Raw genomic sequence first — 26,534 nt, 5'->3', positions numbered from 1 at the left:
TGCTTTGCATAATGAAACTACATTTAGGATTGCCATCAGATTTAAGGGTTAGGTTTCTCGGGGTAATTGAAGAACTGAAGTACTTGTTGCAAGTAAAGCCCTATTTTATCTGCAAGAGAGGGAAGTTAGACTACTTGTTTGCAGTACTTGGAATGTATATTTTGTTTGTAATATAAATACAAACTATATTAAGTAATATGGGCAAATGTTGTATGCTTTATTCCACGTCATAGCCTTTATCCAATACAGGACTACAGTTAAGAAAGCAAAAAACTGTAATGCAGTTGAGTGTTGGCTGGTAAATATAAATGTAATTTAAAGTAAGGACATCATAACTGACCATATTTTAAGATAAATATTACTTTACACACCACCACTGAATTTAAATAGTTGAGTTTTTTGGGTGGTGTCATTAAAATAACAAAATAAAGTGAAACTAGCAACATACATGTTATATAGATACTTTACCTGTTTGGGGGGGTGGGGTGCAGTTCTTAAATTTGTTGTGTCTTGGAACACATATTTAGATATGCATTTGGCAGAAGTTCAGAACAAGTCACTCAGTAATGTCCTTTGAAATGTTTTCCTTTATCTTGCATTCAGTATGCAACGGAAGGATTTTATATATACATACACACACACACACACACACACACACACACACACACACACACACACACACACACACATATATGTACACACACACACACACACACACACACACACACACACACACACACACACACACACACACACACACACACACACACAAAACACACATCAAGAGAACTTGTTCACAGTGTTGTTTTGCTGCCAGATGAAGTTTTCTTATTTCCTAGTAAGAATATCTTGTGAACTTTTTACTTAAAATTATTGCCTCTCAGAAGACTTTTGCACATATGCACTTTTTTATATCTCCTTGAATTAGGGTGCTTATCAGAACAAGCTAAACAGTAATGTCCTTTAAAAATGATTTTGCTCTCCTACATGCATGGAGAGACCAAACCATGTAATCATGGTAATGATAGCCAAGAGAGATTGTATTTTTTATCATAATCAGGGTGTTGCTTTTCTGCCAGATGGCAAACGTTTGTGTCATTCAAACTAAGAAGGGTTTACATCTTTTTTTAAAATTATTCATTTTTTGGCAGAATGGCCTCTTGCTGTTAACATCTATTCTCAGTCCCCATTAGGCCATTAGTTTTTCTCTTCCCTCCCTGTAAGTAATGGTAAGAGGTGTGGTTTAATGCTCATGTGATTGTGAAGGAGGGTCCCTGCTATAGTGGAAAAGAGGCAGAGAAAGACTTACCTTAGTAGTCTACTGTATATAAAGCTGGCATTTCTCCTTTTAAGTGAGATGAAAATCAGAAGGAAGACATCACATGCTCAACTAGAAACAAGGAGTTTTAGGTATGTAGGGAAGTAGAAAAAATTTAGCAGAGGGAGTATGTCGTTACAGACATCAATGTCCATGATGCAAAATCACTCATACCTCACCAGCTTCTCAATCTACAGTGTACTGCCTGCATCTGTAGAAATATTTGCAGATGCATACAGATACCTATTCCCATCCCATTGAGATGGGTGAACTACCAAAAGGCACCCACCTTGCTGTTTTTATTCTTCCAGTACCTGAGTCTATAATCAAACTCTAGCCAACTGGGTCACAGTCTGTGCCCTATGCTCCATGGATCAAGGCTTAAATTGTTGCTGTGTACATATGTATGTTTGTGTCTCAGTGTATCAGACCAAGTCTGACTGCAATGTCCTTTACAAACATTTTTCCTGTCTTATGTTTGCAGTTGTGGTATTGCAAAGCAGGAGGGACTATATCCTTTGGCTCTGCTTGCCTTACAGTGCTGTTTTGCAGCCAGATGTCTGGTTATGCAGACTTTCTGCATCTTGTGTATGAGTTATAGTTGAGAAGTGTAACAGACGTTATCATTACTGTGGGGTTGCCTGAGGTGCTTGCACTTGGTTTAAATTTGTTGTGTATATTTTGTTTGCTGTGGCAGCAGAAGTAGCTTATACAGTGAATTAGAATATGTGAGTCCAGTCAGCCTCATGCTGTCCTTCATACCTTTGAGTCTCAGACTCCTGGTTTACATGTTTATGAATTACCTACTGATGCAGCAAGGTTTTGTTATTGACTAATGTAAATGGAGGGATGGGTTGAACATGACATTCCTCTGTTGTCTTTAGTCCTGTAGCTATTAACCAGGATCTGCCATACTGATACATTGACATCATAGACTGAGCTGTGTGTAAAATGATGGATGAAAGTTACCAGAACAAAAGCTTTCTTTCTGGACACACAATAGTGAGTGGTTTATATGGCCTTAGCTCATATAAGTTCCGGAGAATTAATAGTGACTGGGTGCTATAGCTGTAACTCCTTGAATAACAAGGACTGATAGGGTCTGAAGACAAAGGTGTGAGTGATTCCTTTGACCTAAGCTCCTTGAGTGATTGACTCCTTTAAAACCATCTGACAGACCTCAATAGGAGCAGCTTGTTTTGAGACAGAGAGCACTTTGGAGTTGTGTAGACAAGTGGACTGGTAGATATTGTAATTCACTCTGTTTCCATGCAAACCCTTTGATATGAATTGGCACTGATTGATTACTTTCGGGTCTTGGTAACTTTCTTTGTGTAAAATGTCAAACTAGCATCAGTATATAACTCAAACCCCAAAATGGCAGTTATTTCTTCTATTTCTAGATGATAAGCACATTCAGAATGTGCAGAGCTGCAGATGTGTTTTTGGATGCTGTTTCATGTTTGACCAGTTAATTGGGTCATGCTTTACTTTTATTCACAATATGTGCAATGTTGTTGTATGCTATGTTAAGCAAGTGTGTAACTGTACGTTACATAAATCCTCTTACTGCCTTCTTCTGTGAGCTTTCTATGTACGTATTGTCCTTGTTTAAAAGTGTCTCTGCTATGAAGTTTTTCACTGTGATTACTTTACTTTTGCTCTTGATAGTTGAGTAAAAGAGTGAAAGAATATGTTAACATGCAGCAATCTCAGCAGCTGCATTGAGAAATACAGCTTCCTAAAGAAATGAGGGAAAAACACATTGCTTTCAAACCAGTTAATGTTTTGTCCTATGTACTCCAGCATTCATGTCTCCCTACACTTTTCATATATTTGTAAAGCAGCTTTCATTTCTTCACCTAAAAATATTAAATGATGTAGTGTAGGAAAATGAGATATTATGTTATACTTTTCCACATCATGAAATATTGTTCCTTAATTTCTGCTGACAGCAGTTTTTGTCTTCATCTGGGAAATATGGAATGCTATACAATAAAGTGATATTTAACTGTATGTTTCCAAAAACATCTCATGCCACAAAGTATGGTGATGGGCAGTAGGAGTGCCTATGTAAAATGCATAATTATGACAGTTATATCATGTCTGTAATAACATATGAATATTGGCATCAAACATTATATAGTGTTTGCAATTATACATACAGAAGTCAGCATTGGTATAACACTCACCAAAATACAGTGCACAATACAACATTAACATACAAACACAGATACTATTTTCAAGGAGCAGTAGTCTCCCAGAAGGGCATTATAGGGAAGTTCCACATCTTCAGAGAATAAGGCGGCTCTCCAAATAACATTCCTGGGAGTCTGTTATTTCTTTATAATGCTCACCTTATCAAGAATTATTGCTGATATATATTTATTGGAGGCTTATATTGTTAGGGCATTGAACAAGTTTTGTTGTAAGTGATGAAACTATGAAGCATAAAACACTTTCCTTGGCCTTGACCTCCAATACAAGCTACTTTACATGCCTGATACCAGACCACCAGATATTCCATTTATTGGACTTGTTTTCATTCGTGGGAAAGGATTTTATTATGTATTGATTTTTAAAATTGTATAAGGACATGATCTGTATGTAAAAGTCACAAGTTCAAAATATCTGAATGTTATGTTTGTACATTTTTGCCCATTATTTTTAGGAATATAAGGGTGGAGTGTGAGTGTGTATATATAAATAAATATATATATATATATATATATATATATATATATATATATATATATATATATATATATATACACACACACATACACATATATATATATATATATATATATATATATATATATATATATATATATACACACACACACACGGGTCTACTTCTAAAATTAGAAGTTTCAAAACTTTGAATTTCTTATGGTTGAGATGAAAAAATCGAAGTTTTGAAACTTCAAAATGTAAATAAAATAATAAAAACAAACAAGTCTTTTTTTATGTTTTTGCAGAGAGGCAAGTGCCCTTGCACTCCACATCCCCTGCTAATTAAATATACCAATTCTGAGATTGCACTACAATGAGGAAAACTGTAAATATATAAGGCGATCTCCATTTAAAGAGTTTGAAGTTTTAGAACTTTGATCATATGGTCTCGACCATAAGAAATGTTTTGAAACTTTGAAATTTAGAAGTACACCCATAGATGTGTATATATATATATATATATATATATTTATATATATATATATATATATATATATATATATATATTACTGTAATTGTGTTTATTCCTACTTTATTTTGCTTGTGCTGCTTCTTAAAAGTACTCAGTTATATTATTCTGCTGCAGTTATTACTGCTTGGTAGTAGCCTGATTAAATTACAACTGTTATTCTAAGCCTTTTGGTTTAAGCACTTGGGCTTCAGATCAGTTGTTTGTTGTGGCAGGGCCAGTATCTTACATCCTTGTAAGTTGGGAATTGCTGACTGAAGGCTCACTGTCTGTTATTCTAAAAGCGCATTAGTTCTGGTTTAAGCACTTTGAATTTAGGCCAGTTATTTTACATTAAGAAGGTTTGTGGTCTGCACTCTTGTGAGAGGAGAGGCTAGATTCTGCCCTTCTGAGCTGGGAATTTCTGGTTAAAGGCTTATTGTGCCTGCTTATTTGATCCATTTTTTTCTGAATTTTGTGCGCCTTGTTTGCTGTAGCCCAGAAGTTAGTTGTTTATTGGCCATTTTGGGCTAATTTCTATCTCTTTCATTTCCCTGCTTTAAAAAATGCATTTGTGGAGTTTTGCAGGCCGGGCAGAGCCGGTTAGCTAGGGTTAAACTATTCCCGGCTCCAAGAAGTCTACTCTTCAATTTATCCCTTGGAACTAGACAAACTTTCAACTTAAGCACTCAAACCATTAATTTCACAGCCCAGCACTTGCTCATATCTCATAGCAAGCACTAATTAACCCTAGCACTAGACCCCCTATACTGTCCAGAAGGACAAGGTTCTCTATTTGCCCCTACCAGCCAATCAGTAAAACAGCTCACTTTACCTATTCAGGCATGTCCAAAGGGCAGTTTCAGGTGTACTCTCCAGTCCAACTGGTGAATCTGGGCATTTTGAGGCAATGTTAGAACTGCCTCACGTACACAGACAACCCTCTCCTCCTACCACCAAACACTAATATATGCAAGAGATGCAGTTATGCAGCCAAACTGGAGACAAAGCTCTCTCAACCCAAGACTGGAACTGACAGTCAAGAGGAGAAGGGAATTACTTGCAACACACCACCAGTCTCACATAGACCTACTAAACCAACCAGTTTGTTCTGAAATTCATGTAAAACGCAGCCTGGGATGTTGTCCAGTCCCATGGATGCTGTGTTTTTGGTTTTAGAGAGTGCAGCTTTTACCTGCATAGATGTGATTACAGGGACTCTGCATTCTTCCTTTATAGGTATGGGCCCTTTAGGGGGTGAGAGGGGGATGTTGGCAATATCATTTGGTTCTGTAATTTTCGTGCCGTTGTGCTGTAACTCAGAGCAGATCTGGGTGTTTCATTGAGATTCTAGACATAGCTATAGAATGCTTTGTGGTTGCCCTTAGAATCAGTGGTGATTTTGTTTTTTTAGCTAGCTTTGGAGGATCTTATAAGGGATCTCAGCTTCTTACTGATGCTGACCAGGCAGCTCCTCCACTCATGGGATTTTACTCTCTTTTGCAACAGTTTCTTCCTTCTGTTGTAGAGTTTGATTATGGCAGAGGACCACCAGATTGGCTTCCTTTTTTTGGAGGATAGTGTCTTGGTTCTATTTGGAGTAGCACAATACATGCACTTGTGTAAGTGCTTATAGAGTGTGTTTGTGTAGGATTCAGCAGTCGTAACTGTATTGTCCATCTGCATGGCTGTCATGAAGTTCGCCACTTCTGTCTTAAGAAGCATGAAGTTGGCTTTGGAGAATTTTTTTACCATGGTTTCCCTAATGGTAGGTGGGGGTGGGATGCGGATATCTAGGGTGATTAGCTTATGGTCGGATCTGCCCAACGAGGAGTTGATTTCAGGTATGGAACACTGGTCACGCTTGTTGGTAATGACTACGTCTAGGATATTGTTGTCCCTGGTGGGGGTGTGGATAAGTTGATTCAGGGCATTGGAATTTATGAATTCCAGAAAGCGTTGAGCAAAGGAGTTGGTACATGAGTAGTTTTCCCAGTTTATGGTGGGGTAATTGAAATCGCCCATTATTAGGGTGTTTGGTTGAACCCTAATATTTTCCAGTATATCAAGAAAAGAGGAGTGAGAATCCTGGGGCACAGTGGGGGATCTGTAGCAAGCTACAATTTGGATTGTAGTTTTGCCCAGAGTTAGTTGCACTTGGATAACCTTGGATGCATTATGCTGTGCAACTAGCCTGGAGGTGTGGATATCCTTAATGAATATGGACACACCTCCACCTTTGGTATTCTGGTCCAGGTTATATGGCCAAAAAGCATTAGAAACGCAGCCCTGTGTTTCTAATGCTTAGTCAAACACTCTGCTTTTGCTGTGGTGCTGAGGTCATAACAAGGCCGAAATATGCATATCCACAGCTAGTGGGGTTTGGCTTTATTGGCCTGAAATTGTCCATTAAAATGCGAAACAAGTCATGGGCATTCAGAATCACCAATTAGCTGAAACACCTGATGTTCATAAGGATCATTTGCATATATCCCATGTGCCTCTGATAAAATTTATTTATTGTAAGTAAACATTGATTTTAGACTGGACAGTTGTTTTCACTGACTGGTGCAAACAAAGCAATATACCACATTATTTACATTAATTTGTTAAGAAATCTAGAAAATGTCCGTCTCTGTGGTCATAGTCAAAAAGGTCTGTACATTCTTACATATGAAAAATTACACTATTTTTTTAAAGATAAGCATGCTGGCAACTTTTATGATTCCTGCATATTATTATTTTGTTTTGAAGTTATTTAACTTTGCTAACAAAAATGTTGTTTTCTTTGAGAAACTGCCTGAACATAACAGCCATTTACTGTACCAAAACCATTTTTTGTCCTGCTAAAGAACATTTTTACAGTACAAAAGTGCTTGCTTTAGTGTCTTCTATGTTAATTGACTTTCTACGGTAACTATTGTTATACAAATTAAAGTTTTTTAAGTACTACAGGTATAACAGAAGATCCTTAAATGATTTTGACAGTCTAATGCTGGTGCAGTGTTGATAAATTTGTAATGATAACTACAAGAGTGGTAGCAACCTTTAATGTCTGTTCTGTTAGTCATTGCTGGATTATAAACCTCATAGGCTTGGAACTGAAATGCTTTAAGGGGTCTGTTTATTTGGTAAGACAATAGCACATGATTTCAGACTAAATTATTTGTAGAAGGTGCATGTTGATCAGTTTGTATACTTTCACTATTAAGCAGGCGTACATAGCCATAAACACACAAACATCTCTTACAGACTCTTGTAAGGAAAATGTTATGCATGTATTTATCTCTCATAGATAAGGTCTTACTAAAATGAGTATGTTGTTTTGCTGTTTTTCTTGTCAGACCCCTGAAGAATTAGAAGATGATTCTGACTTTGAGCAGGAAGATTATGATGTGTGCAGCAGAACAAGCATTCAGACAGAAGATGATCAACTGATAGCTGGACAAAGTGCACGAGTGAGTAGAAACATTAGAGACTTGCTGGACATGCTATTATCTGATATCTTCCATAAAGAAATGTATTCAGTATTAAAAAAATGTTGGCTGATAACAGTTTTTACACAAGTTGGTTTAACTAGAATATATAGTTCTTTTCCAGAAGGAACCATGCAGTTAATTGGTACATTTTGATAAACTGCATACTGTAACTAATTAATGGCAAACATTCTCTTGTGAGATGATCCTTAAAAATTGATTACCATAAACATGTATGCAGTAAATACTGTTGAACAGAATAATATCATAGCTGTAATAGCTGTCAGAGGAGATAAAAAAATCTGCCATTTTATAAAAAAATCAGATTATAATGAAGTAAGAATTTATGCATGTCATCCATTCTTTTGTGGACTGCAAGAGCAAAATAATGCAACAATAGTAATTAAAAAAAATGCCTTCCTCATATACAGTGCATTTTATTACAAACTGTAAATTGTCCTTATGTTTTGAATAGATTCCCCATCCCTCCCCCCTTTTTTGTTCCCCTTACTGTCCCATGACCGTCAATCCTTCAGCCTCAGCTACACTACTGGCCCATTCATTCCCACCAGGAATAATAGCCCACTGGCCTTTCATTCCTTTAGAAGACGAGTGTTTGGACCAGTGCTATTGTCCACTTTTGGAGTAAGGGCTGTTTTGATTATGCTCCTCATGCCCTTCCCTCGTTGCAGTTTGATTTTGGTACTGCTTGCCTTAAAGGCAGAATGCATGCATCTACACATGCTTGATCCACGATATGTGGCACATCACTGCTGCAAGCATGGCCAACAGAGTCCTCTCAGTGGATCTACCATGATTCTCCTCATCTGACACGGGGGATCCAACAACTTCTGCTCTTCTCCCACTTTCCCATGGTCTTTTAGTGTATGTACTGCTAGTCAAACCTACTGTTTTAGTGCAAAAGTCAAGGCTTTATTCCTCTTTGACAATAGAGTTTGCATGGATATCTTTATTTTTCTATAGCAGTGTGATGACCCACCACTAGACCAGTAATCAAGGAGCTTCAATCTTTATTACTGGCACCTGAGGGGGTCGTTCACTGGGAAGATAACGGGTACACATGCAGTATTTCCACATCAAGTGCAATTTCCCTTAAGAGCCGACAGAGACTGCAGTCAGTTTGGGACCGGTTCCTCTCTCTTTCTCCAGATCCCCATTAAGAGTCCCCATTGACACACCTATAGAGTTGAATCCTTAGCCAGGGTTTCATGCCAAGTACTCCAACACTCTCTCTGTCCAACCAGTGCTTCGTGTCCCTGCCCAAGTAGCTGACACACACACTCTCTGAGATTTGATTTGCATCTATCTATCTATATATATATATATATATATATATAAATATAAATATAAATATATATATATATATATATATATATATATATATATATATATATATATACACACACACACACACATATATATATATATATATATATATATATATACACACACACATACATACATACACACACACACACACACACACACACACGCACATACATACACACACCTGGGAAAGTCTGGCACAGGTTTACTAGCTATGCCTCCTATAAGATAGTTATCACTGCCACCAGAACCCCTCCTCAGCTACTTTAAGGTCCTTAACAAAGTGTGTCCAATTTTACTGTGTGAAAGTAATATTAATACAAATGGTAGTTTGACCAAGAGTAAGTCTATTAGGAGTGGTCCACACAGTGTCACCAAATAAATATGCAAATACCCTCAAAACTTAAATATCTTTACAAAAATTATCCACAGTGAAAGGTTTAAATATATTTAATAATAAATAATAAAAGAACAAGAAAATACTATGTAATATTCACAGTGACATCAGAGTTCAAACCCACAGGAGATATTTAAAATAATGTTGCAAGACAGGCTCAAACAAATAAAGAAAAACAATATCTAAACTAAGCTTCACTATACTCCTGACTGAATCTAAGAGAATCACTGTACCCCAATAACTTACTTAATAGAGCAAGGCAGATGATGTGGTGAATGATTCTTCTTGTTGTTGTCAGGCCCAAGACAGAATGCAGAATGCTCTGTCTCACTTAGAGACTTCTCAAAATAATATCTAAAATATTACTGCTGGGATAGCTTGAGAATGACATCGTTTCTGGTCATCTGACTTCTAGTTCCCATGCAAAACCCCCATTGCTGTAAGCTGGTAGGACTTAACACCTACCTGTAAAAATACACACACAAGGGCTTTTGCTCAGATCTTTGGCAGGTGCTGGAAGTCATAAAAGAATTGCATACCTCCATGCTTCCTGAATCTAATTAGTTCACCCTAAAGACAATACAGAAAGCTTCATAGTACAGAAATTGTGTCTCCGGCTGCATTGAAATCTGTGAGATAGCATATTTATGGCCTTGCCTATAAAGTGATTTCATTTCAGATATTTTTATAAAGTTTGCTGGATGGAGGTTAACCTCCAGTTTCCTCTATTGAAACATATACATTTAAACAGTTACAATAGTGCATGTACATTTCTGTTCTCTCCAGTAAGGAACACTGTGCATACATTTCCAACCCAAGCACTTTACAAAATACTTTTTTAACACAAATGTCTGTACAAATCAGTTTGATATACACATGACATACAGTTATAACACATTTACACCACCAATATTTTGTATGAATCAGTTTGATATTCACAAATGACATATAATTATTAACAAAATTCCAGCTACCTGTGCTGGCAGTGCCTCCTTTCATCACACTTCTTCACCCCTATGAAGATTCAAGCAAGTTTTTCAAGTGCCCCTTGAGAAACATTGCTTGAGAGGGGTGATCCTATCTGGGAATACATTACCCCATGCCCTGTCTTGAGATGCCATCCTGCATTGGCATTGCTAACCCCACTGCAGTTCTGCACTGTCATATCATATTTCTGCAACCCTAGGCTCCACCTTAGTAGCTTGGCATTTTTTGGCTGGTTTGATGTAGCTATAGACCCCCTCAGACTCCTCCTGCCTCCTACTGCAAATAGTCAGTACAAGGACCTCCCTGTCATGGTAAGGTTTCATAGTGTTAACATGGTACAGTTTCTGCCCCTGCCTCCTGCCTGGCAGTTCCACCATGTAGTTAACATCACTGACCTTCCTTACCACTTTTAAGGGTCCCTGCCAAGCTGCCTGCAGCTTATTGTGTCTGGCACGAATGAGAACCATAACCTGCTGCCCCACAGCGTGCTTTCTGGCTTGAGCATTCCTGTCATACCAGACCTTTTTCTGCTGTTGGCCTCCTGTCAGGTTCTCCTGGAGCAAGCCCATGAGTTCTTTGAGCCTTGTCCTGAGGTTTAGGACATATGCCACAACAGACTCCTTGTTGGAGTCACACTCACCCTCCCACTCATCACGAATCACCCTATGCCCATACAGCAACTCAAAAGGTGAGAATCCTGTGGATTTTTGGGGCACCTCTCTGTAAGCAAACAACAGATGGGGCACATATTTGTCCCACTCTCTCTTAAACTGGTCTGCAAAAGCCCATAGCATTGTCTTTAGTGTAGAGTTTAACCTCTCCTTCAGGCCATTAGTCTGGGGGTGGTAGGGGATGGTCTTTAAGTGTTTTACCCCACACTGTTTCCACAGACAAGCCAGCAGGTCTGATATGAAATTGGCACCTCTATCAGTCAGTATTTCTTGTGGGAAACCAACCCTACTGAAAATTTCTAACAAAGCATTTGCCACCTTTCCTACCCAAATGTAGGACAGGGCCACTGCTTCAGGGTATCTAGTAGCATAATCTACTACCACTAGGATGTACTTCTTCCCTGTGGAATTTGGGGCACTCTGCGGCCCGACAATATCCTTAACTATCCTCTGAAATGGCTTCTTAGTCACATGCAAAGGCATCAAAGCAGCTTTGACCTTGTCTCCTGTCTTGCCTACTTTTTGGCACTGCTCACAGGTCCTGCAGTACCCTGTTACATCTCTTGCAATCCCAGGCCAATAAAAGTTCTGCATAATATGTCTCTTGGTATGCTTTATACCCATATGACCTGCAACGGGAATGTCATGGACTACAGCTAGAAGTGCCAGATAGTAGGCTCTGGGCACTACCGACTGCTGTATTCTCTCACCCTTGAGTACACCCTCAGGCGTCTATTCTCTATACAGCAACCCTTTGTTTCAGTACATGGAATCCTCTTTTCCTTGACAATCAGGCACTTCACTAGCTACCACCCTCAAGCCTTGTTATGTAGGGTCTGAAAACTGAGCCTGTATCAACTATCTCTTTGTAACCCTTCCCAGCTCCCCTTCCACATGAAGTCTGGTATCCTTTGACAGCGGGGCTTCACTGTCAGCCTGGGTACTACTACTCACCTCTGCCCTTGCAGTTACTCTGCCCAAGGGAACATCAGTACCCACTAGCAGCTGTGACTCACCTTCAGTTTCACTTTTACAGGGTAGCTCCCTCCCTGAAGTAGTCACCTCACCAGTCTTGGCTTCAAGTGTGCAGTCTGTCTGGGTCCCCCCCCAGGCTGCCAGATCCACATGCCTGTCTTCAAGCCTGACTGTGTGTAACTGCCTGCACACATGGTACTGCATTATCAAAATCATTCCCTATCAAGACATCTGCAGGGATATCCTCAAACAGACCTACTTGTTTGCTTTCTTTTCCACCCTCCCAGTCAAGGTGAACCCTAGCCAAGGATATTTGGAATGGTGCCCCCCCCCCCCCAAATCTCTGACTGGAGTAGACTGCCCAACCAAGTAGTGCTTCTCTTTAACCATTGCAGGCTTCACAATGGTTAGGTCAGAGGCTGTCTCTATCTTAGCATTGGTCTGTTTCCCATCTACTAAGATAGGATATAAAATCTTGTGGTAGTTTGGTACCCTTGTTGTCTCCAGACAACTTACCATTTCATTCTGTTATTCCCACATCTCCCCTATATTTTGTTCCCCACCTTGCTTCCATGGACATCAATATGCTACATGGCCCCACTGGTTATAATTAAAAGATTTAACTCTTTATCCTGGCTGTGTACCTGAACTAGTGGCTTCCCCTGTTACTGGCGGACTCTGTTTTAGCAGTTTAGGCTGCCCACCATGGGTTACCTTATACTTATGTGCAGCACTGGATATCCCTTTCCTGTGCAGTGATTCCCTGCTTGCTACATATAGGTGTCCTTTTTTTTCCCTAACTAATCTGCGATGTTGCATTCTGTATCTGCCATCCAGATTCTCATGTCCTCAAGCAAAGTGCTAAGATTTTGTTCCCTCACCTAAAGGTCTGCCAGCCCTTCAAAAGTGATGACCATACACCCACTCACCCACCTATGAATATAAGTGCTTAACTCAGCAATATAATCCTACACGCTTTCATCAGTCTTGCATCTATCCTCACAAAACTTTTTTCTGTAAGTTTCAGGTGTTAACTTAAAGCATTCCAATAAACAATTTTTAACTGTATTATAATTTAAGCAATCAGTATCAGACAATTTAGAAACAGCGGTTACAGCTTTACCATGGAGTAAGGGGGTCAGGAACCATACCCAGAGCTCTTGGACAGCATTATACTGTTTACATACCCTTTCAAATATATATGAATAAAACTATCAGAATTATCACCCTCTGTAAATTGAGGAAGAAATTTACCTACCTTTATTGCTTATGGGGTTTGGTCACTGCCTTCCCCATTACCTCCATGACCCTGGCGAAAAGTCAGCATTTTCTTTTCATGTTTCCTCTGCCTCTCATTGTCTTTGGCTTCCAGATGTATCAGTCTGTTTGCTGATTCTAATTCCATCTGTTTCTCCATTTCTTCAGCCTCCAAATGCCACAGTCTCTCTGCTGATTCTAATTCCAAATGTTTGGTCTCCAGTTCAAGTCTGTTTAACTCTAGATGGATTTTAAGTCCTCTGACAAAAAGTTGAATTCTCCATTTTCTGAGAATTGTACATTCCCAAGGCCAGTCTGGTTGTCTTCCTGGGTGCATGTTTCTGATGCAGCTGTGTATAAGTCTGCATTAATTTCCCCTTTAGTCAGGTTGGTATGCACCAGTCCTTTGGCTTGGCACATCTCAGCCAGCTGTATCCTTGTCAGCTTGCCATAATCCTCTGCTGACATCCTTGCCTGCTCTCCATGACTAACTAAGCTAATAAAAAATAAGTAAAACTATTTTGATATGAAACTCGAATGTTTACAGTGTAGCTGCTTGAGAATACAAACACCTTATTTAGTGACCACTGCTTACAGGCTGCAGGAATTCAGTATCCACACCACTGTTCACCAGTATGTGATGTGGTGACCCCGCCACTGCCAACCATTCTGTGACGTGGATATCCCACTACTGCCAACCAGTATGTGGCATGGATATTCTACCACCTTTGGACCAGTAATCAAGGAGCCTCAATTCTCACCACTGGCACCTGTGGGGGGATGTTCACTGGGAGGATAACACAGGTATACCCACAGTATTTCCAGGTGCAGCTCTCTGCATCAAGTGCAATTTCCATTAAGAGCACAAAGAGATTACAGTCAGTCTGGGCCTGGTTCCTCTCTCTCTCTCTCCTGATCTCCAGTATGACTCCCCACTGGCACAGCTATAGAGCTGAGTCCTTAGCCAGGGTTCCAAGCCAAATCCTCCAACACTCTCTATGTCCAGCCAGTGCTTCATGTCCCTGCCCAAGTAGCCGACATACACTCTTTCAGATTTGATTTGCACACACACACACACACACACACACACACACACACACACACACACACACACACCTGGTAAAGTCTGGCACAGGTTTACTAGCTATGTCCCCTTTTTCCCAGATTATAAGATAGTTATCACTGCCACCATAACCCCTCACCAGCTACTTTAAGGCCCTTAATAAAGGGTGTCTAATTTTAATGTGTGAAATTAATATTAATACAAATGGTAGTTTGACCAAGAACAAGGCTATTAGGAGTGGACCACACAGTGTCACCAAATAAATATGCAAGTACTCTCAAAACTTAAATTTCTCTACAAAGATCAGCCACAATGCAAGGTTTAAATGTATTTAATAATAAATAATAATAATAACAAGAAAATGCAAAGGATATATTCACAGTGACAGCAGAGTTCAAAACCACGTGAAATGTCTAAAATATACAGGTTCTGCCTATGAACCTATAAACCTTGATGAGTGGATGGGAAACAGAAAGTTTACCCCAGGGATCACTTCAATTACTTTGCTGGAAAGAGGCACAGGGAACTAATCTAAGGGGGCGGCAAAAGTCAACACATTCCGGCTAGGCTTATAAATGCCTTCGGGCAGATTGCCTAGTAACTACCTATGAACCTATATGATTACAGGGCAAGCTCAAAGAAATAAAAAAAAAACAATATCTCATAAACTCACTATATTCCTGACTGAATCTAAGAGAATCACTATACCCTAATAACTTACTTGATAGGTCAAGACAGATGATGTGGTGAATGGTTCATCTTGTTTTGTCTGGTCCAAGAAAGAATACAGAATGCTTTGTCTTATTAAAAGACTTTTCAAAATAATATCTAAAATATTACTGCTGGGATAGCTTGCATAATGACATCATTTCTAGTCATCTGACTTCTAGTTCCCATGCAAAATCCCCATTGCTGGATGCTGGCAGGACTTAGCACCTACCTGTAAAAATACACACAAGGGCTTTTGCTCAGATCTTTGGCAGGTGCTGAAAGTCATAAAAAAATTACATACCTCCATTCTTCCTCTGTGTAATTAGTTCACTCCAAAGACAATACAGACAGCTTCCTAGTACAGACTTTATGTCTCTGGCTGCACCGAAACCTGTGAGATATCATCTTTATGGCCTAGTCTATAACGTGATTTAATTTCAGATATTTTTCTAAAGTTTGCTGGACTGAGGTTAACCCTCCAGTTTCCTCTATTAAAACATATACATTTAAACAGTGCATGTACATTTCTGTTCTCTTCAGTAAGGCACACTGTGCATATATTTCAAACCCAAGCACTTTACAAAATACCTTTTTAACACAAACATCTGTAGAAATCAGTTTGATATACAAATGTCATTAAGTTCTAATATATTTGCAACATGAGCATCTTGTATGAATCAAATTGATATTCACAAATGACATATAATTATTACAAAATTCTCGCTAGCTGTGCAGGCAGTACCTCCTTTCATAAGCAGCAGAAAACACATTTTTTTGTGCTTTGTCTATGATATTGATAATTTACCACTGATTTAAAAGATAGACTATGTGGGTTGAAGAATATGGGAAATTCTCACCTGTGTATGGAATTAATACAGCATAGTCAGATGTTATATACCTGTGGTAAAGGAAATGTAGGTATGAATTTCAGGTTTATTGTATTTTTTGCAGGTTTTTTCTTATTATTGTTTTTCTTTCCCCGCTCTTTTGTCTTCATTAATGTTTTTTCTCTTTCCATCCAGACTGTCTTCTTTCCCTGATCAATGTTAGATTTGTGTACTTATTAAAAGAAGGTGCAATTGCCTGGGATAGAAGTTGCATTATTTTCAGATATTGTGAACATTTTGATTATGATGTCAGAGGATAAGGCAATTGTAACCTACTTATGAATGATGTGCAGTTATTAAAGCAGATTACTGATGAGTGGCATGTTATTGCTGTAACTTGTCTATACTGTTGGCATTGTATGTTTGTGCATACAATAAAATAATTGATGGAGCAGAATTACTCAAATTATGTGTCAGAAATCTATAAAACGTGCAGAATATACTATATTGAGATAACATTATAACACTTGCAGCATATATAAATATGTTGGCAGCTGCATACAACTTGAAACTGTCTAAACTGGCGAGATACTTAGAAAGTCTTGCTTGTATATGGATACTGTTGTATTGCCTTTCATGGCATAAAACATTTCAGCTGGCATTGCACAAACATTATTTCCTTTAGATGATCTTAGGGTTGGTCTGATATTTGTTGCATCATTTACTGAATGGACTGCCATTTATGTAATCACAGTGTTGTTATAATGGTGTTTCAGCATTCTGATCTCAGCTGTAGTCATATTATTATGAGGCAGAGTGGAACATATAATTATGTTATTGTTGTTGAGTAATTAATTATAGGCATATTCTGGGCACAATGTTCCACGCATAACTCCAGTGCATAGTATTAAACACTGAGGGTTGTTAACACGAGTTTGCTTAACATGTTGTACCCCATATTTTATTTTCTGTAATTGAAGGGGAGTGATTTATTGCTATAAAAATATGTAAAAAATCATTTGTGGAGTATGTAGATTGTATATGTGTTCATTTACTTTTGCATTCTGCAAATCATAGCAACAAGCAATAATCCATTTAAAACACAGGAGAAATATGTTTCTCATTTCGTCTGAGTTTTTTTCCATTTTATGAAAAGCATCAGATAAATGCAATTTGACCTTAGCAGAAAATGTTTATTATTATTGTCTGAGTTTATATACATTTTTCTTTTTCTTTTTGCACTGATATTTTGATAGTGAGAACAGGAGCTCTTAATTTTGGGTAGCCCCTGTATAAATATTTGTGGCACTTGTTACACATGCTGTAGCTATATGACCCAAGTAGAAAAATGGTAATCCTGAATAGGCACTGTGAACTTTCTAGTAGGGATAAGTCATCAGATTTTAAATAACCTCAGTTTTTGCAGGTGATTTGCAACATTAACCTTTGTGCTTAGATTCATCAATGCTACATCAGAGAACCTGGCAGAGTCAAGTACATCTTACAGAATTCAAAACACTAACCTGTCTCTGAGGTCCCCCATATGATAACTTCTAAAAGAATCATTATTGCTTTAGCTCCACAACATCAAACCAAGATGCCACTAACTGTTGTATTCCTTCAGACTTCCCAATTATGACAGCATTTCGTCTGCAAGTACCCAGTGTCTACTACCATAATTCATCATTTGACCATATCCTGACAGCAATTTTGATTAATTTTCCTTAGACAATATATCCCTGGTATTTCCAAATGGAAAATTAGCTATGATTGAAGTTTTGGATATTACAACACATCTGTGTATACTTTACTTGCAGTGCTTGTACATATGTATTTTGTACACATCTGTGCAACATTTTATATATATATATATATATATATATATATATATATATATATATATATATATATATAGATATATAGATATATATCCATACAGATAGCTAGGTGTATAGATAGCCTGCATTTGGTCTAAACTACCCTTGATCGACATCTGTTTAATTTACAACATTTGATTGACTAAACAGATGGCTGATATGTATGTGAAATTTTACAGTTCTTGGGGTTGGGGAATATACCCTTTCCCCAATATTGTGCAGTCTCAGAGCTGTTACATGTAACTGGAAAAAAAAACAGTGTATTCTGTTGTTGTTTTTATTTATTTTATTTTTATTTTTATTTTACATTTGTTGACCGGGCTAGTCCAGCTGGATAATTTCCATTTTCAGTGGAGGCCCGGGGAGAAAAGCTCCACAGATTAAAACAAGGTTATAGAAATTAAACATTTACAATAAATGCCAGTGACACAGACAGTGAGCAACAATGCATACATATTAATCTAGATCAAGTAATAAAAATTACATAGTGCTATCAACGTATTGAGAAAGGCATTAATTCTTTACAGTACAATTATGTGAGGATGGGGTATTACATATTTTAAAATGTATATACATACTTGTAAAAGACATTGTTTGTACCCTTTTAATATGAGAACAGTAGTAGCAGTACAGTCATTAAGTCATTTGTGATCACAGAGAAAGATTGCAGTTTTGACATAAGAAATTATGATAGTAGAAAGAAGAAAGTAGATTAGTCTGGATTGGTACAAGAGCAGAGCCAGAAGTTGTTCAGATGTAAAAGAAGTTGATTTTTAAAAAGATGAAAGGAGCCTAGAGAGGTAATGTGTGAGGGGAGGTTATTCCATATTTTGCCTACTGAGTTGGAGAAAAGGCAGTTACCTGCAGAATTTGTAATTCTAGTTGTGTTGACTTGTAGCTTTTCGGCGGAGCGCAGCTGTTTCAAGTTATTATAGGGGGTCAAGAGGTTACTAAGAGCAGGTGTCTTTGATGGTTGATATAGAATGTTATGTGTTATTAAGAGTTGTTGATAGATAAGCTTGTTAGGAAGTTCTAACCAGTGTAAGTGTTTTAAGTTTAGACAGTGGTGAGTTCTATACTGGGATGCTGTGGCAAAACGAGCTATATTGTGGTAGGATGTAGTCAGTTTCTTCAGGTTGCTTTTAGAGAGATTAGTGTAAATAGAGGAAGCATACAGTAGGGTAGAGATAAGATGTGATTGTGCTAAGGTGGTCCGTGCTTCTGGTGTAAGGAAGGGTTTAATTCTGTACAGTGAACCAATCTTTTTATTAACTGCTTTTATAGTGTTATTGATGTGATAATCATAGTTAAGATTATTATCAATAGTAACACCACGCAGTTTGGTAGTAGAGTCTGGGGAGATGAGAGAATTATCACTTGCAGTAATAGTGAAGTTTAGTTGAGAAGATTTGTGGTTAGGTGAGAATAGTAATAGTTTTGTTTTCTTGGGGTTGAGGAGAAGACATCTTTTTGAGAACCACTGTTCGACGGTAGAAAAGGTAGATTGTGTGAGTGACTGGAGTTCAGATTGAGTGGAAGCTGTGCAAATAATGGTAGCATCATCTGCATATTGTATACAGGTAGTGTTTTGGATAGATGATTGGAGATCATTAATAAAGATAGAGAATAAGAGTGGGCCTAGTATAGATCCTTGAGGTACTCCTAAAGAGATAGGTAGTAGAGCAAATAGAGAATTTTTCCAGAGTACTGCTTGTTGTCGGTTTTCAAGATAGGATGAGAACCAGGTTAAGGAAGAGAAATCCAGGGCAAGGGATTTTAATATGTGTAGAAGAAGTGTGTGGTTAACCATGTCGAAGGCTTTTGACAGGTCTAGGAAAAGAGAAGAGGTTAGTTTGTTGTTGTTGCGGTTACAGTTGATGGTGTTGGTAAAAGAAAGTAGTTCAGTGGTAGTACTATGTGAAGGTCTAAATCCATGTTGAGTGTTTGCTAGTAGGTTGTTATGAAGGAGTTGGTTAAGTAGTTGTTTGTGTATACATTTTTCCATGATTTTAGCTAGTGGAGATAATAGCGCTATAGGGCAAAAGTTAGAAAGGTCAGTGAATTTGCCTCCTTTGTGTAAGGGTATGATGTGTGATATCTTCCAGATTGCTGGAAAAGTACTTTCTTTTATGGATCTGTTTATTAGGATAGAAACAGGGTAGGCAATAGCTTTAGCTGCTACTTGAAGAAATTCAGCAGGAAGCTTATCTGCTGAGGGGGTAGTGGGTTTAAGTTTTTGTAAAAGAGATTGTATGTAGGAGGTGGGTATGGGTTGAAGTTGAAGGGGATGAAGGGAGTTGTTGATGTTACTTAAGAGCAGTTGGGAAGCATCAGGAGATAAGTGGTTAGCTAGACTTTGTATGGAAGTAGTAAAGAAGGTATTGAAGTTATTGGCTATTAAAGAGGGATTATCAAGGTCTAAATTCTGTGGGTTGGGTGTAACTACTTTGCCTGGGGTAAGTAGATTATTGATAGTAGACCAGAACTTTTTTGGTTCTTTTTTGGTGGATTGCTGAAGTTCAAAGTAATAGTTCTTTTTATCTGAAAGGATAGCTTTTTTGGTATTGTTTCTGAGCTCTCTAAAGGTTTGATGATCTGTTGGGTTTCTAGAGGAACGCCATTTTTTCCAAGATTTATTTCTGAGTATAATTTTTTGTTTAGTATTAGAGGTTAGCCAGGGTGCTGTTTTGGTCTTTGTTCTAATGGAATGACTTGGGGCATGTTGATTTAAGATTGCAAGGAATGCTGAGTTGAAATGTTCAACGGCATTGTTAAGTGAGAGGTCTTTTAGAGGGGTCCAGTTGTATTGTGAAAGTTCTGTTTGAAACCGTTCAGGATTAAATTGTTTTTTTGAATATAGTGTTCTATGAGAGGTAGGTAAGTTTAGATTAGTTTTAGCTCTCATGACATAGGTGAGGGAGTGATCGCTAAGGTCATCAGGAAGGATGCCAGTTTGGTAGGTTTGTAGGGAGGAGTTTGTAAGAATCCAGTCTAAGGTGGTTTCTTTTTTGCTCTTATTATTTATTCTAGTGGGACTATCAATTAGTTGTTTGAAACCATAAAGGTTTATATGGGAAGTAGGGTTAGCATTGTTACAAGATTTCCAATCAATGTTAAAGTCCCCAAGGAATAGTGTTTCTTGAGGGAGGTTATTAGAGAGTTGTTCAAGAAGTTGTTCTAAAGTGGGGATGTTATTTCCAGGGGGGAGGTATGCACAGATGATGTTTATTGCTTTAGTAGTGTTAATTTGAATTTTGGAGCAGATTATTTCAGCATTATTGTTTTGGGTAAGGGTAAGGTCAAGAACAGTAAGCTTCAGGTTTGTTTTATATAGAATAGCTACTCCACCTCCCTTCCTGGAGGTGCGATCAAGTCTAACAATGTTATATCCAGGTGGGGTAATTTCAATGTCTTTAATAGAAGGTTTTAGCCAAGTTTCTGATAAGCATAGAATGTCAAAGTTGTGTACTTCTAATAGGGCATGGAGTTGACTAATTTTGTTACAGATGCTACGTATATTGAGATGGGCCAAGGATAATAAGTTAGAGGGTGTAGTGGATGAAAGAGAGAAGGGTTTGATATGATTTCTGTGTGTTTTGGTAGTAGTAGCTTGAGGGCCTGGGTTGGGGTGTATGTCACCATCTTGTAGTAGATGGAGTAGTGTAAAATAGTTTTCAAGTTTATGTTTTAGGAAGGTGTTGAATATTTTCTTTGTTTTAGTTTTTAGTAGTTTGCAGTGTAATAGCCTGTGGTATTTGGCAAGTAGGTATATGGATTGTGAGGAGGTATGTAAGAAGGATGGAGGTGGGGATGTTGCAGGTGTACTGGTATGTTTTGAGGGAAGTGAGAGAGAAACAGTTATGGAGTGTTCATAGGAGGTTAGGAAGTAGGTAGCAATGAGAAGGAATAATAGTAAGAAGGAGATAGGTAATTTCAGTTGTGACTGGAGGATAGTTGTAGTCATGATAAAATAGTTGTAAGTTAAGTGTGGTTTACTGGTATGTTGTAGGTGGAAGTACTGTGGGAGTGTAGGGCAAGTGGTAGGGGCTGTGATAATTTAGGTGTGTTAGTGAGAGAGGGGTGGGGCTGGTTATAGTAGGTAAGTAGGTGTGGCTAAGTGAAGGGTGGTATACAATTTGTGAGGCTGTGAGTATGATAGGGTGGAAGAAGTAAGAGGTGTGTCTAGAGGCAAGTTAAATGTAGGACCCCTGGGGGTGGGTGGGATTTGGGGGTAGGGAGGGGAGCGGAGCGGGGCACACAGAGTAGACCAGAGGAGAAGGGAAAAAGTATCAGAGAAGGCAAGGGGAGTCAAGGCAAGAGAAGGTAGCCTAGGAGGAAAGGATAAGACAGAGTATTAGAAGGAGGAAAGGGATTGGGGTAGGAAGGTGAGAATAAAAGTGTAAGGTAGAAATGAATACTAGTATCCCAAATAGAGATGAGGAAAGGGTGACATCTAGTGGGCAACAGTGGAAGTGCAATAAGCAAACAAGGGAGCTTCCAGGCGTAGAGCTATACTAAATGGGAGAGAGAGGATAATCTATGTAGCCATCCAAGGAGAGTGTGAGGTGGTAATGAAGGAATGAGGGGAAAGGGTAGCTGCTGGCTGCTTAGCTAGTGGCAATCTGAAAGCTTAGCAGGAACAGTTGGTTAAAACTTAATACAGCATGACTAGGTAGACATACTTTCTTGTTATCTTGAGGTAGAGGGTGGCAGGAGAAGACAATGTCCTGAACGAGTCCAAGGGTAGTATGCAGAGAGCACCCTAGTAGAGATAATAGAGGGATACAACCCAGGCAAAAACACAGGGTCGTTGAGGGGATAGCTGGTACAGGAGGGAAAGAGGACAAAAAGATAATGTTAAAATAAAATATTAACATACAGGGATGCAATACAGAGTCAAAATGCAGAAAAATGCAGGTTATGCAACTGGTAAGCAGAGCAACTTAACATATAAGGAGTTTTAACACATAAGGATATGCATACAAATGGTGAACAGAGCACTTCAACTACATGTGTGTGTAGCTAATAGTATAGAGAGACTATCGTTGGAGCAATCCCCACACAAATCAACGTAAAACAATTGAACGCATTCGCGTTTACATGAACAACACAGCAGAAGCACCTTACAGTCCCTCTAGGAAGTATGCATAGTAATAATAGTGAAATAGTAAAAAAAAATAGCGAGTCATAACGCTAAACGCATTCGCGTTTACAGGAACAGCATGTGTGTAAAGCAGTAAATATAAAGACTAGCATAGGAGCAGTCCCACTTTAAAGGCAAAACCTAATAGCTAAACGCATTCGCGTTTACATGAACAACAAATATACACAGGCTTGAACAACACAGCATACGGAACCAGCAATCCCTAAAAGCTACAACGCATTCGCGTTTGCATGTAAAGCATTCCTATACAAGCTGAAACAGCAAAACCAAACAGTATTGGAGCAGTCCCACTTATTTAGTACTACCTAATAGATAAACGCATTCGCGTTTACATGAGCATAAGTATGCAAGCTAAACTATCAATCCAAACAGTAAAGGAGCAGTCTTACTACAAAAAGCAGTACCTATTAGCTAAACGCATTCGCGTTTACCTGAACGGCATAAATACACAAGCTGATATAACAAAATCAAACAGTTCCCCTAACATTGAGTGTAATAAATGAATAACAGGTTATTGCAGCGTTGTGGCGCCAGTTAAGCACGTGTTTACATGAGCAGCAGTTAAACACAAGCTAAAACAACTTAAACAGTACAATTCCTCTAGACTTGAGTACAATAAACAAATAAGAACTTACTGCAGAGTTTTAGCGCACAGCCAAGCACACACAGTAGCAGCGAGGTGGGCAGATTTAAAGATGGCGCCCTTAGGATAAGGGACGGACTTTAAAAACTTTCAGAGGAAGTCCCTAGGGAGGGGGAGGGGGAGATAGCAGGGAGTCAGGTATAGACCTGAAGGGGAGGGAGTGCAGGGACCTGACTGAAAATGGATAGAATAGTAAAGGTTGCAGTAGGGAAAACAATAGGGTTAGAGAAGGAGATAAGAGGATGAGTGGGTTAGGAAGTGGAACAGAGAGGATAACCAAGAACAATAAAGCATACAGGTGGTGGGACCTAGTAAACACAATATTATATGAGAAAGGTTAAAACAAGTATGCAGACCTGGGCTCAGAGGAGACAGGGGAAGTAAACAGGAAGCCCCAAAAGAAAGGTTTAAACAGGGCACAGAATAGACCAGAGGAGAAGGGAAAAAGTATCAGAGAAGGCAAGGGGAGTCAAGGCAAGAGAAGGTAGCCTAGGAGGAGAGGATAAGACAGAGTATTAGAAGGAGGAAAGGGATTGGGGTAGGAAGGTGAGAATAAAAGTGTAAGGTAGAAATGAATACTAGTATCCCAAATAGAGATGAGGAAAGGGTGACATCTAGTGGGCAACAGTGGAAGTGCAATAAGCAAACAAGGGAGCTTCCAGGCATAGAGCTATACTAAATGGGAGAGAGAGGATAATCTATGTAGCCATCCAAGGAGAGTGTGAGGTGGTAATGAAGGAATGAGGGGAAAGGGTAGCTGCTGGCTGCTTAACTAGTGGCAATCTGAAAGCTTAGCAGGAACAGTTGGTTAAAACTTAATACAGCATGACTAGGTAGACATACTTTCTTGTTATCTTGAGGTAGAGGGTGGCAGGAGAAGACAATGTCCTGAACGAGTCCAAGGGTAGTATGCAGAGAGCACCCTAGTAGAGAAAATAGAGGGATACAACCCAGGCAAAAACACAGGGTCGTTGAGGGGATTGCTGGTACAGGAGGGAAAGAGGACAAAAAGATAATGTTAAAATAAAATATTAACATACAGGGATGCAATACAGAGTCAAAATGCAGAAAAATGCAGGTTATGCAACTGGTAAGCAGAGCAACTTAACATATAAGGAGTTTTAACACATAAAGATATGCATACAAATGGTGAACAGAGCACTTCAACTACATGTGTGTGTAGCTAATAGTATAGAGAGACTATCGTTGGAGCAATCCCCACACAAATCAACGTAAAACAATTGAACGCATTCGCGTTTACATGAACAACACAGCAGAAGCACCTTACAGTCCCTCTAGGAAGTATGCATAGTAATAATAGTGAAATAGTAAAAAAAAATAGCGAGTCATAACGCTAAACGCATTCGCGTTTACAGGAACAGCATGTGTGTAAAGCAGTAAATATAAAGACTAGCATAGGAGCAGTCCCACTTTAAAGGCAAAACCTAATAGCTAAACGCATTCGCGTTTACATGAACAACAAATATACACAGGCTTGAACAACACAGCATACGGAACCAGCAATCCCTAAAAGCTACAACGCATTCGCGTTTGCATGTAAAGCATTCCTATACAAGCTGAAACAGCAAAACCAAACAGTATTGGAGCAGTCCCACTTATTTAGTACTACCTAATAGATAAACGCATTCGCGTTTACATGAGCATAAGTATGCAAGCTAAACTATCAATCCAAACAGTAAAGGAGCAGTCTTACTACAAAAGCAGTACCTATTAGCTAAACGCATTCGCGTTTACCTGAACGGCATAAATACACAAGCTGATATAACAAAATCAAACAGTTCCCCTAACATTGAGTGTAATAAATGAATAACAGGTTATTGCAGCGTTGCGGCGCCAGTTAAGCACGTGTTTACATGAGCAGCAGTTAAACACAAGCTAAAACAACTTAAACAGTACAATTCCTCTAGACTTGAGTACAATAAACAAATAAGAACTTACTGCAGAGTTTTAGCGCACAGCCAAGCACACACAGTAGCAGCGAGGTGGGCAGATTTAAAGATGGCGCCCTTAGGATAAGGGACGGACTTTAAAAACTTTCAGAGGAAGTCCCTAGGGAGGGGGAGGGGGAGATAGCAGGGAGTCAGGTATAGACCTGAAGGGGAGGGGAGTGCAGGGACCTGACTGAAAATGGATAGAATAGTAAAGGTTGCAGTAGGGAAAACAATAGGGTTAGAGAAGGAGATAAGAGGATGAGTGGGTTAGGAAGTGGAACAGAGAGGATAACCAAGAACAATAAAGCATACAGGTGGTGGGACCTAGTAAACACAATATTATATGAGAAAGGTTAAAACAAGTATGCAGACCTGGGCTCAGAGGAGACAGGGGAAGTAAACAGGAAGCCCCAAAAGAAAGGTTTAAACAGGGCACAGAATAGACCAGAGGAGAAGGGAAAAAGTATCAGAGAAGGCAAGGGGAGTCAAGGCAAGAGAAGGTAGCCTAGGAGGAGAGGATAAGACAGAGTATTAGAAGGAGGAAAGGGATTGGGGTAGGAAGGTGAGAATAAAAGTGTAAGGTAGAAATGAATACTAGTATCCCAAATAGAGATGAGGAAAGGGTGACATCTAGTGGGCAACAGTGGAAGTGCAATAAGCAAACAAGGGAGCTTCCAGGCGTAGA

The 26,534-nt window shown here is 38.8% G+C and overlaps 1 protein-coding gene across 4 annotated transcripts in view; it reads left to right on the top strand.

The window, feature by feature from the left end:
- Positions 1 to 26,534, top strand: part of CTNNA2 (catenin alpha 2) — a 3,890,250-nt gene that overhangs the window by 2,821,844 nt on the left and 1,041,872 nt on the right. For all 4 annotated transcript variants that reach the window (XM_044061988.1, XM_044061987.1, XM_044061989.1 and 1 more), the window contains exon 8: positions 7,847 to 7,960. In XM_044061988.1, the coding sequence (XP_043917923.1) occupies positions 7,847 to 7,960 (114 nt within the window). The remainder of the gene's footprint in view (positions 1 to 7,846; positions 7,961 to 26,534) is intronic.

The sequence above is a fragment of the Protopterus annectens genome, chromosome 2.part1 (genome assembly GCF_019279795.1).
Source record: "Protopterus annectens isolate FY-2018-M chromosome 2.part1, PAN1.0, whole genome shotgun sequence".
Classification (NCBI taxonomy): Eukaryota; Metazoa; Chordata; order Ceratodontiformes; family Protopteridae; genus Protopterus; species Protopterus annectens.
Note: the sequence above shows the minus strand (reverse complement) of the source record. Positions and strands in the feature narration are given on the sequence as shown.